This window comes from Aythya marila (genome assembly GCF_965140915.1).
Source record: "Aythya marila genome assembly, chromosome: Z".
Classification (NCBI taxonomy): domain Eukaryota; kingdom Metazoa; phylum Chordata; class Aves; order Anseriformes; family Anatidae; genus Aythya; species Aythya marila.
The window spans coordinates 80,887,834-80,900,338 of NC_139080.1; the positions used below are offsets into that span (position 1 = coordinate 80,887,834).

At 38.1% G+C, this 12,505-nt stretch overlaps 1 protein-coding gene across 4 annotated transcripts in view; it reads left to right on the forward strand.

Annotated features, from left to right (window-relative positions):
* VCAN (versican) overlaps positions 1–12,505 on the forward strand; it is a 113,443-nt gene that overhangs the window by 87,608 nt on the left and 13,330 nt on the right. For all 4 annotated transcript variants that reach the window (XM_082783544.1, XM_082783546.1, XM_082783547.1 and 1 more), the window contains 2 exons: positions 5,003–5,161; positions 6,072–6,154. In XM_082783544.1, the coding sequence (XP_082639670.1) occupies positions 5,003–5,161; positions 6,072–6,154 (242 nt within the window). The remainder of the gene's footprint in view (positions 1–5,002; positions 5,162–6,071; positions 6,155–12,505) is intronic.

Here is a 12,505-nt window from a genome sequence, read left to right on the forward strand (position 1 = left end):
CCAGTCTCAAGACACTGGTGTGGAAAAAAAAAAAAAAAAGTAGAGTTCAGAATTTTACCAAAATGTCCCCGTGAGACTTTTATAGAATAAGAGATCTTTGGCTGACATCTAGCATAGTATTAGAGTTAAGAGGAGATGTGACATGGGGACAGTGTGGCTGCATGTCAGGAAGCTCCAACAGGTGGTGGGAGTCAAGAAGCCTTCAGGGTGATCTAACCTAGGGTGAAGTAAATCAATTCTGAGAATCACTGAGCTGTAATTGGCTCCCTGACAGACATTTTTCTTGCCAGGTGGAAGCAGTTCAGCAGACAATCTGAGCCCGGGAACTTCTTCCTAAAGAGAGCTAAAGTTGTCTAATGTTAGAAATAGAGCAACCAAGGGTGTTTCCTTTCTAAACTAGATTGGTAGGTGAGCAAGCCAGCATTGCTTCTGATTCAGACTAGATCAAAGGGGAGCAGAGGACCTCTGTTAGAAAATACCCTCTTTTGCCCATCACGTGTATCTTTTCAAAGCACAGATGCTTGCCACTTAGTGACATTTGCATGTCACTTCTTATATGCTGAAATACCCAGAAAAGGTTTTTGGAAAGGTGACTGCAGGCCTTGGTATGAGTCTTATCCCAGGAGATCCAGTGGTCATTTCATTGGCATGCCTCTGTGGAAAGCCCTTTGGAGAGCTTTCAGCATCCCATTGAGTGAGGTCAGAGCTGGGTAGATGAGCACATCTTTCTGTCTTCATTTTCCTTCCATGGCTGGTTGGCCCTTTTCTTTCCCCCCTACCTCCTCCCCCACCCCCCCACCCCCCCCGGTCCCCTCCCCTTGCTATCCTAACAGTTGTCTACCTGCTTTCAAGGAGTGGTGTTTGCCTTTTAAACTCAAAGTCTAGCTTTCTCCACTGCAGGATCCCTACAGACACACCTCACCAAGCCAGCTTACCAAATGCAGCTGCATGCGTGGGCCTGTGTGCTAAGCTGGTACACGTTTGTTAATAGACATGCCTCCCTGGCATAACATAGATGTCTGCTCTGACTTCCAGGTTCTGAAAACAAAACTTTTTTTTTCTTTTTGTCATGCAAAACCTATTTTATTTTATTATTTTATTTTATTTTATTTTATTTTATTTTATTTTATTTTATTTTATTTTATTTTATTTTATTTTATTTTATTTTATTTTATTTTATTTTTATATCCCAAGTTCTTTGTTTAAATGCTTGTGATGGCTTCTATCTCATTTGATTCACTTTGTTCCCAGAGCTTGGTAGCTTGGAATGGAAGTGTTTGAGAAGGGCTAAGTGCAAGGATGCTTTCTGAAAACAGATGGTCTCTAGCTGATGTCTTTCAGCTGAGGAAGGACTGTTTTGAATATTTACCAGAGATTTGGTTCCTCCTCAAGATGTGTGGGCTAATGGGCCTCAGGCGTTTGTTCATTACCTGAAGACAGACAGTCACAGATAAAATCCACAGCTGAGCAGGACTCTCCTTACGTTCTAGCACCTCTTTTTCTGTCTTTGTTTGCTTTAAGCCTCGTATGAAATGTATTTAAAGACAAGGGCCCTACTGTCAGCAGCATATTGCAGCTGTTGAAAAAGCAATACCTGCTTATGTATTAAATCTAAAGTGAATTTTTTTTTCTTCTTTTTTTTGAATGCAGTCTAGAGTTGTTACACATACACAATTGCAGTTATAAAGAACAGAAGTTGTGTAAGTCAACTCCTTGCACACATCACTGAAAAAGCCTGTAAGTTGTAATAAATCTTAAAACTTAGTCAGACAATATAAATATGGCACGTAGTGTTTTCAGTCTTTCTGTCACATTCTGGAATAAGGTTACAGAGAGCTGTGACTACCTCCCAGGATAAGTCTACAGTGAACATGGAGTATTGTATTCCGTAAGTCCTCACACCTACTCTGTTCTCACAGGTGATTCAGTCAGAAAGTTTACAGCCACCTGCAATTAGATTTTACTGGTTCAAGAAAGGCATTAAAAGGCATTAAAAACCTATATCCATATGGAGCACTTACCTTTACCTTTGTGTCTCTCTTTCATTTGTATTAATGCATTAAGATATGTATGCATTAATACATGTGTGTGTCTGTATATATATGTGTGTGTATAAAAGTATATGCATGTATATATGTCCTTGCGCACACACAAAGTCAGGGTAAATCAGCATTTCTTTCAGTTCTCTGCAACAGAGTTGAATCAGTCCCCACATTTTTATTTGCCTGGTTCACATTTGTTGTCCTCTGGCCTCATGATTCTCCCTTTCTTACTTTTCCACTCTTCCTTTGACTCTTTCCTTTCAAAAAAATAAATTCTCCCTTCCTCTTTTAAAAATCCTATTTATTTTACAGACTTCAGCCCTGTCTTCTTCTCTTTGGTAGTTTTGGTCTACAAACAAGTGCTGAAGAAGTTATTTAATGTTTTCCTCTTGGAAAAAAAAAAAAGAAAAAAAAAGTCTGTGTTGTTTTGGATAGGAGGGAAGAGTTGTATGTGCACCATGGGTGCGTGCATATCAACTCTGAGTACATATGTTGCAGTTTTGCATCCTCTGCCTTATGAGGAAGAATTCTGGTGCTGACAGTTCATACTCGGGCCATTACATCTCATTCTTTGGACCCAGTCATTGGGCTTTGCTATTTTCAAGCTGCTTTGCTTCCCATTCAGCCCTTCATCAGACCTTCTTTCAAGTCCTGGAGCCCCTCCCTGCAGAGGCAGGCAAAGCTAACTTAGCATAGCCTGGATCTGCTCTCCAGCTATGATGTTCTCAGCATGCAATACTGCTTGTTATTATCTGACTTCTTTCCTGTGGGACAAGGTGGTCCCTGAACAAGATGAATAATAAAAACTTAAGTGCCTTTTCAGAGGACACATCACTGTTAGTCAGCATTGTGTGGTTAAACAAATGTTCAAGGGAGCCAAAGGCAGACTAAACTTTAAAATGGCCTAGGTCCCAGAGATTAAAGCTGTATCAGCAGCCTGCACCTCGTACAGAATGCAAAGAGGGAAAACATCAAAAACTAACAAGCTGCTAGTATAAATTAAAGTCATTTTTTTCATAGCTGGGATTACTCAAAGCACAAGCAGTTTTCTGCAGCTTAACTTGTTGAAAATAGAAGAGAGACGACCAGTGTAAACTCATTATGCCATCATATTCAGTACATTTATGTCTGTACTGACAACTTTTAAAAAAGGATTTTGATACTAGACTCCTAAGGCAATAACTGCTGTGTTATTAATGTTGCCAGGAGCTGACAGAGAAATTCTGGTAAGCCTCTGAAGTGATATGTTTGCACATATCTATTCATATATATGTGAAGTCTATTTTTTTATCTTAGGAGATTTAAAAAAGCAACCAGACTTCCAAAAAAATTGACACTTCCATGCTTCAGGATATGTGAATGGCATCTCTCTGCTCTGAGTTAAGAATCAGCCTTGTGTTATGAATTATTTATTTTCCAGAACTGCCTCTCAGCTGGTAGCTGCTCTGACCTGAAAAATATCATAGTTAAGGAATTTGCAGTCATATGTCATTGGCATATTCTACGTTTGGCATTTCCCTTTACTAACGTAAAGAGAGCCTCTTAGGCCAGAGCATCTTATTAACTATTAGATATATTTATTTATTGAAAATACATGATCTAATTCACACCCAGAAAGTACATATACTTCTGGAAAGGCAAGATGGTTCCTTTGAGACAAAGTTTTGTTTTGGCATTGACACAAAATCTTGTGGGAAGTGGCAAATTCTTGTTTGTAGGGGGAAAAAAAAAAAAAAAAAAAAAAAAAAGCCAAGCTTTTGTTTCTGTTCTTTAGGACCCTGCAACAGAGGCCCGTCAGGGTCTCAGCATGTGCTGAGATTGCTGGAACCAGCTGTAGTCAGAACATGCCACAACCTTGTGCTGAAGTGTCCTTTATGGTGCCATTTCATACACAGTAAATCAAAACAGTCTGAGTTTTCTGTAGTTTTTGTTTGTTTGTTTGTTTGTTTGTTTTTCCCATTCCTCCCCAAAACTCTCATTTCTTAATGACAGGTTCTTGTCATTGAGCACAGCTCAGGCACACTCAGGCATCATATTCGTTATTGTCCATCTTACTAACACTGATTTTTGCCTATGATTCATTTCTACAGTGCTGGTGCAGAAAGAGACTTGGGATGAGAACCTTGCTTCTTGCCATCTATTCTCTTTGCAGCTGCCTAACCTTGATGAAATAATTAACGTCAAATCCACAGATTGTTACTCTTCCAAGGCTCACATTTATATCTCTATATCTTTTTAGTTGAAAAGAAATACTGGCTGATACGAACTTCTGTCTATTATGTATTCTTATCAGCACAATCCCTTGTACAAGCACAGACAATGTGCATTTCATTACATTGTATTTCAGCTTTGTAGCCTTCTTTAGAAACTGATGCCTAGAGTTTATTAAATTATAGTTTATCATGGAAGATGGGTTTTGGAGGAGGATTTGGAGGGGTAAATTCAGAAGGATAATACTGCAGCTTTGTGTCTGGACTGAACAATAACAAGCACATTCCTACACGATTATTTTCCGTTATCAGTTTCTTTCAAACCAAGGTAATTCAGTGCAGTCATTCAAAGAACTACTCCCCCTTATAAGTGAAAAATTTAATCCCTGCTTACAGACTCAGAAAATTTAGATGAAATGTAGACTAATGACAGTCTAACATAAAGTCATTTCATTCACCCTGAGTGATGGAGTAAAAATATCCCTATGAGATTGTCTGGGTACAGCATAATTTAAACAGTAGAAGATCGCAAAGCTGCCAAGTACAGTTATACTGCTTACATAAGTAATATACTTGCAGTTTACACCAAAACTGGGTAAACAGAACAACATGAAAATGTAATTAAAACTCAAGATACTTAACGAGTTTTGGGCATCTTCTTCAACCTTTTGTTCTACAGAGTCCATCCATGTGAAACATGTCCATGTTCCATGCCCATTATCAGAAACACGGTTTGTTTATTTGTCACAGACACGGAGACCTGTGATTACGGCTGGCACAAGTTCCAAGGACAGTGCTACAAATACTTTGCCCACCGGCGCACATGGGACACAGCTGAAAGGGAATGCCGTCTGCAGGGAGCCCACCTGACGAGCATCTTGTCCCACGAGGAGCAGATCTTTGTGAACCGTACGTACTGTTGTCATCTCTCTAAGCAAGCACAGGCACTGAGGATTCAGAGAGAGGATCATATTGGCCGTTCACTAAACTTTTACATCTCCATGTTAAAATATACTTTTAGAATATAGAGATGCAAAGATGCACTTTGTTTTCTTGGTTGTCACTTTGTCTTTAAGTGCAAGATCCTTAATCTCTATTAAGTTATGACTTGTTACATAGAAAATGTTTCATTTTGGGGGAAAGTGAACTAGTCCTATGGTTTTGATATAGAAAATTAATTAAACTTTTTTTTTCTGGTAGCTTTAGATCTTTTGTTCACATGGCAAAAATGGCCAGGCCATCATGTTAGTAGGCATGTATAAAAGAATAGCTCCTATGAGTTAATGCTGCAAAATCTTGACCTCAGTCACAGCCTAGACAAAACTTGAAAAAATACTGTAAATTAAAATATTTGTCTTTTTTTTTCCTTTCTTTTTCTCTCTCTTTCTCTCTTTCTCTCTTTCTCTCTTTCTTTCTCTCTTTCTCTCTCTTTTTCTCTCTTTCTCTCTCTCTCTCTTTCTTTCTCTTTTTTTTTTCTTTTTTTTTTCTTTTTTTTTCTTTTTTTTTTTTTTTTTTTTTCTTTTTTTCTGATGTGTGCCCAGATAGGAAACTCATCTGTTTTCTTTGGGGGGGATGCAGTCAGTAATAGGCATGATTGTTTAAAACAGTTAGATAAGAATCTCCATTTTTATAGACATCCAAATTAAAATAAAAATGCTGAAAAACAGCCTGTAAATAGTTGTTTGCACAGGGAGTAGAAGAATCTTAAGAACAGGATGTCTGATTCATTCTGTGCAAATTCTTTTTCTTTTCTTTGATGAAATCTCTCCCATTTATGGGAAAGTTAATAAAAATATCCTTCTGTTTCCTTTCCCATTAGGTATTGGGCATGACTACCAGTGGATTGGCCTCAATGACAAAATGTTTGAGCGTGACTTCCGCTGGACTGATGGTAGCCCACTGGTAAGATGCCTCTGAAATTAAATCATCCACTCCTTTCTTTTTGCTCTGTCTTATCAATTTCCCATCAGAACTGAGGGAAGCTGCATGAAAACATGCAGTCACTAAATATGCATCCAAGCAAACAGCCAGGATACTGTCTTGTTTCAGGATAATTTCCATTTGTGATGTAGTTCTAAAATCTTAATTTTAGTTCTTATTATTTTATATGTGGGATCTCCTAATGTTTCCAAAGAGAAAAGCTCAGAAAGTCTGAGACTATTACTTAGGGGTCACTGCTGCAGACGGTTTTGTTTTTCATCTCTAAGAAGATTCCTTACATATATAGAGCAGAATGCATTTTTTCAGATGAAGATACTGCATATGAGCCCTTGTCTTTTTGAGTGCATGAAGAAACCTTTCAGGTCTTCTGGGGAGCTGTTTTAGTTGGTGTGGCATTCTGATGGCTAGGATGTTGAAGCAGTCATTCTTAGGTGGTTCAGGAGGCCTGCAACCAATAATCTGTCCATAAAGTTTTAAGTTGCTGTTGATACCTCCTGATGCCTTAAAACATGAAGGAAGGAAAGTCAGCAGAAGGAGAGGGAAAACACTCCCTGTCCACCTTTAGCAGACCTAAATCAAATAGTTGCTTGATACAGTACCTCCAATTCAAAACAGACACTTCTGTAGAAGGGACAGGTGATTTATTGCTGTTTAACACCCACTGAATAGCACTATATATATAAAAAAGCAGTTATGATTATTATTTCCCCCCACCCCCAGTTGTGAATTCTTAGAGGAGAAAGCATCTGGACTACAGGACACAGATGTGCACATGCTCACACATGCACACAGTGATCATTGCTGCATACTATGTGACTACAGCTTATGTAGAGAGACACCTGGATCAAAGCAAGCTTTACTTATTACATTTTTATATAAATAGCCACAAAGTCCTTTAAAATAACTTATAAATGAGCCATTTCTTGGGAAACATGTGTAGGAGGTGACAGAATGGGGAGAAAAGGAAGGAAGATGAAAATGTTTGTTGCCCAATTGACTGCTTGGTTATTCTTTGGTGAAAACGACTTAAATCATGTTTGTACCCATTTGTGCTTGGAGCTACATAGTCTCGCAGGATGTAAGTGAAGGAGTTTCTTTTCATCACCTTCTCTTGCCTCTCGTGTATTTTTGGGAGCACAAGATGGGTCATGGCCTTGAGCTTCACTCATTCTGGATTATTTCATTCTCTGTTTCTTATGTGGCATCTTGCACCTCACTGTCTGAAACAGGCACTCTCTGAGGATGGTTTAACTTTGATGACACTATCCTCTAGTGGTGGTGATTCATTACACCTCAGGTAATAAATAGAAATAATGAAAAAATCAACTGTAAGCATAAAATGTAGTTCCTTGATGGTGTCCTTAAGTTCCAATGAATTTGAATACCATGTAGTTGAAAAATGTACATCATTTATGCATTTGCAGATGAAAAGCAGTTATGATAGTGTTAAATGAATCAATATAATTTACAATAATGAAAATAAGCATTATTTCATACATCCTCAGGCTCTAAAATAAATTTATGAGTAGAGAGACAGCTGTTGCGCATATCAAAATTTAAACAGCCTTCTGGTGTTCTACATATCAGGGTGCATCAGCTTTTTTTGTCTTTGTTGCCCAGCTCCTCTCCAAGAGATTATTGTCTGTCTAGAATTCTATTCAACAATTCTGGTGTAGTAGAAAATTCTTCATGTCTGCTGGGGATCCCCCTGATAAGCTGGAGACACTATCAACATCAGAAAAGCCACACCAACTTTCAGGTGGACAGTGCATATAGAAGTGATATATATTCATTTATCTTTATCTTGATAGTTTTCTGACAACAGCTTGGTTTAATCTGAAAATCATACTTATAATATTTCATAAGTTTTTGGGTTAAAAAGGGTTGTGATGCTCAGTAGATTTAAAAGAAAAAACAAATGAATAGCAGCAGCAGCAAGACACATCATGGATGAAATTATTGTCCCAGTGCTGCAGCTAACTTAGTACTGCGCAGATTAATAGCTGTGATAACCAGTGTTTACACATAAGAGTTGCGACTTCTCTTTCACATGAGTTTTTTGTTTGTTTGTTTGTTTGTTTGTTTTCCTGAACCAAACAAATAAAAGGAGACACAAACCTAGAACTGGAATCAGAAATCCCTGAACCACAGGCTTTACCTTTGGACAATATGGGATAAGGTCTGGATTACTCTGGTACACATTTTCCATGGACATAAGAAGACCAAAACTCAAATAGTTAGTATGTTGAAAAGAACTCTTTTGCCAGGTGTTGGCATGTCTTTTATTAGCAGTTTCTGGAAAAAGGATCAGGTGACTTTTTTCTTTATTGTTATTATTTTATTTGCACCTAAAAGGTATTTCAACCAATGAGTCTGATAGAAGAAAATCAGTCCTCTTTTTAGCATTTTCAGCTCAAAACCAAGCCAAGTGTTTTTCCAGAATTTTTAAACTGAAACTAAATGCCAGCCACCATTAAATATGATAGTCAAACAAAAGCACCTGCATGAGTTCCTTAGTGAAAAACAACAAACATACATTCAAGTGCACTGTACATTGTTTCCAGTTACAGTGTGCTCTTGAATACACATGTCCAGCTCAGCTATTTTTTGTGGGCTTCATGGTCATATGCAGCAATGACATAAATCATGTGCTGCCTCACTTCCATATGCTCCCAAAATACAGTTTTGTTTTGTTTTGCCGTGTTTTTGTTTTTGTTTTTTTCTTCTTCTTATTTTTTTTTTTCTGCAGAGCCTTCTTGTCTGTTCATGTGAGATAAGTGTTAAAAAGCTGCAGTGGTGGGGCTGGAGAAGGTGATGAATTCATCTTTGTTATTGTTCTGGTAATGTGAGAAGGGTTAGAATCTCAGATGCAGTTGTGGAAATTTCCCCTCCCTGACCAACCAATGGATATCAGTTTTGCCAGTCAAATATGCAAGGGCCTTTAGGTTTTCTGTGAGATCAGATCATGCCACTTCAGTGGGACAGGAGATTTCTTAAGGTTGTGTAGGGAGAATATGACCAAGACTTTTAAAAATTGAGCATATAAAATTAGGGTTCTAACTGGGAAGCCTAAACTGAGCCTAGATTATCCCAGGCAGATTCACACTTATATTCTTATTTTGAAAAAAGGGGCAATTATTTAGGTGCCTAATAGTGGACTGTCTATTGTCAATCAGTTTTGGTATCTTGACATTCTTGGTGATCCCCCGTAGAAAACAGTGACTGTCAAAAAAATCAGCAGTCAAAAGAGTCCATTTCTCCTTGTGTTTATTTTTCATATACCAACCGGAATTTATGTGACTTGCAAAAATAAAGCCAATAACCAACTTTTGGAAGAAATGGTCTAATTCTCAGAGATACCCAAAGAAAATGTTTGTTTCTTGAATAACAAAACAGGTACAATCAAATTCAGTGAGAAAACAAGTAACAATGCTCAAAACACTTTTTCTTTTTTATTTTTTAATCCACATGACATTTTTCCATGCCTGTATTGTAGATTGACTATGTTTGAATATATGTTCAACATTAAATGCTGAAGACTTCAAAATGTTTTCTTTAACACAAACTCTTAGGACAAGGAACATTTATCTTTAAGTAGAAACATGTACAGTTTTAAATCGTATTATTGTGAGATTCTGTTCCTACAAACAGTGTGTAAGGAGACCTTTAGATCTACCTCACTGAACTGTCTGATGAATAGTTATCTGTGTGCTTTTAGGGGATTTTGACAAGTTTTAGGTCTTAGTAGTACAGTAGTTCTCAAGGTAAACCTTCTCAGTAGTTTCCTGCTTTTCAGGCAAAATGTCATAACCTTGTGCAGCATATTGGGCAGTCTAGATAGTTTAAGCACTTCCCGCTAAGCATTACCTTTTCATCATGCTGTACTCCCTGTATTCCAAAAATGTATTGATCTTGAAAACTGCAAAATAACATGATTAAAGTAGTTAGGTCACACCTTTGGTGCCCTAAAGTTCAGCTGGCAGTCCAGGTACTACTTTCACATAAACAGATTGCTTTCCATGAAACTGGTATTTCATTATATACATTTTTATTGGCCAGACATTATATTTGTCCTCCCCCCCCCCCCCCTTTTTTGTTTGTTTGTTTGTTTGTTTTGTTTTGTTTGTTTGTTTATTGCAAATTCCCTTTGAAGACAAAGTGGGAGCTTCTTGCATATGGTCAGGGCAAAAGCTCTGAAGCTCCTTGGCTAAGCTTAGGGCACCTAGTCCAATATGTAAACCAAAATGAGATGTAATTTCACTAACACTGGAAAGTATTGCTGGCCACCTGCACGAATCCAATTTGTTCTGATTTGTTGTACTGTAGCTGTATGGCAAGAAGCAGTTTTTTTTCTCATCTACAACGTGTTCTTGCTTCTTTTCTTTTGGAAAAGAAAGAGCTTTCCGGCATTTCCGGTGGTTGGGAGAGTTGGATTTGTCTTCTGGAGCTGATGGGCCACATGAAAAACACTTAGGCAGTGTTTCCAGTGTTCCCATTTCCTATCAAGGGAAAAGAGCTGATTGCAGCTGTGTGAGTGCAACACAAAAAGAAAATGTTCTTTCAGGAAACTGAGACCCAGGCTTGTGGAGCAAGTTCACCTCTCACTGTGGTGAGAGCTATAAGGCACTGCCACATGCCTGGACCTGTAGCATCAGCCACACACAAGATCATGTGGGCCAGAGGCAGGGGATTTGTAGCCTGCAAATTTTGACTCATCCACCTAGACCCTAATTTCCAGAAGGTTAATCTCAAAAACAAAGGCACTGAAGTGAGCTCAGAGTGCTCACAGCACCCCAGCACTCCTAGAGCTTCATTATTCATTGTGTCCTCAAAATCAGGCAAATTTCTGCTCAGCACATTTGAGGTATATGCATTTCACTGCACTGACAGACAGAAGAGGCAGAAGGAAATAATACAACATTTTTAAAAGCTTTTTTTTTTTTTTTTTTTTTTTTTTTTTTTTTTAATTTGCTTTCCTTCTATTACAGTGTGGTTGTGGGGCTGTCCCATTGGTACTTAGTATGGGAAAGCATTAGTTTTCCTCAGCTTGATATTTTACAAGGGAATCAAAACAGCTACAAATAAGAGCTTGTTTACAAATAATAATACAGAATCAAAATTATTCTTGCACTTTTCTGTAGATTTTTCCCTTGCTTTTATGGAATAGTGAGTAACTCTTTTACAATGATTCATAGAGAGTCTTCATTTCACTTATAAAATTCTTGAAAAAAACTCAAATAAGTTTGGTAAAATCACAGTGGTACAGGAGAAAAAAACAAAGCCCAAATAGTAATACAACTATATAAAAAGAAGTCTGTACTTCTATACAACTTCTATACTTCTATACAACTATATAAAAAGAAGTCCATTCCTACTTAGGTCCTTGTATATCTTAAATTTGATGTAATACAAACTACAAAATAACAAAATTTACACTGTCATTGGAAACATTTAATAATTGGCTTGATCAAAGACACTGTGAATACAATGCAACATTTGAAGGTATCTTAGGGAAATTGAATTTAAATAATTCACTTAGCTCTGTGAATACTAACTTTTACAGCTGTAAAGCACACCCATCCAAATAGAAGAAATCTGGTGTTGCTTTTGGCAGCTTCTCCATTGTGTTTGGGCTGCTGGCGTTTCTCTGTTAAGGGCCCTTGAGCAGGCACGGTGGTAAAGGAGTCCTTTGGAGCTATTCATGTTATGGATTAAGCGCATATAGCTACTTGGGGTTGTGCCTTGGGCCTCTGTCTCACAAGGGGAGTTATTCATATCCTTCGGAAAATGCTGTTGATAATTAGTGCTTTGTAGGGCAGTAAGCTCACTCCCATTACATAAGATTAGTGCCGTAATAAGGAGCTGGCTAGTGTCTGTGGCCAGATTGTCTGTCACTGGGAGAGTGCTGCCAGCTAGGAGAGTAATGGGGCATATTGCCACTTTTAAAACTGTCCAGAGACTCTACGTTAGTTTTTCTTCCCTTCAGCACAGCAGCTTTACGCTGTGTGTTCGCAGTGCTGGCCCTCCGGTTGTCAGTCCTAGGTAGCTGCATAAAAAACACAGTAAAACCAAACCCAAGTTTAATCCTGGAGAAAACAAAGCCCTCTCTTTTCCCCACTTTATTGGTCAGTGCATCAGAATGGTCTGACCTGAGCAAATCTAAAACTGCACCCCTTGCATAAAGAGTAACGTTATTTAACACAAAGCCCTTCAAAAGGCACGGGGTTTTGTAGGGAGGTAGCCTGTCTCCGAGGGTTAAATAAAGCAAACAAACTAAAAAATACTGTAGTCAGCTGCAAACAAAAAGCTCAT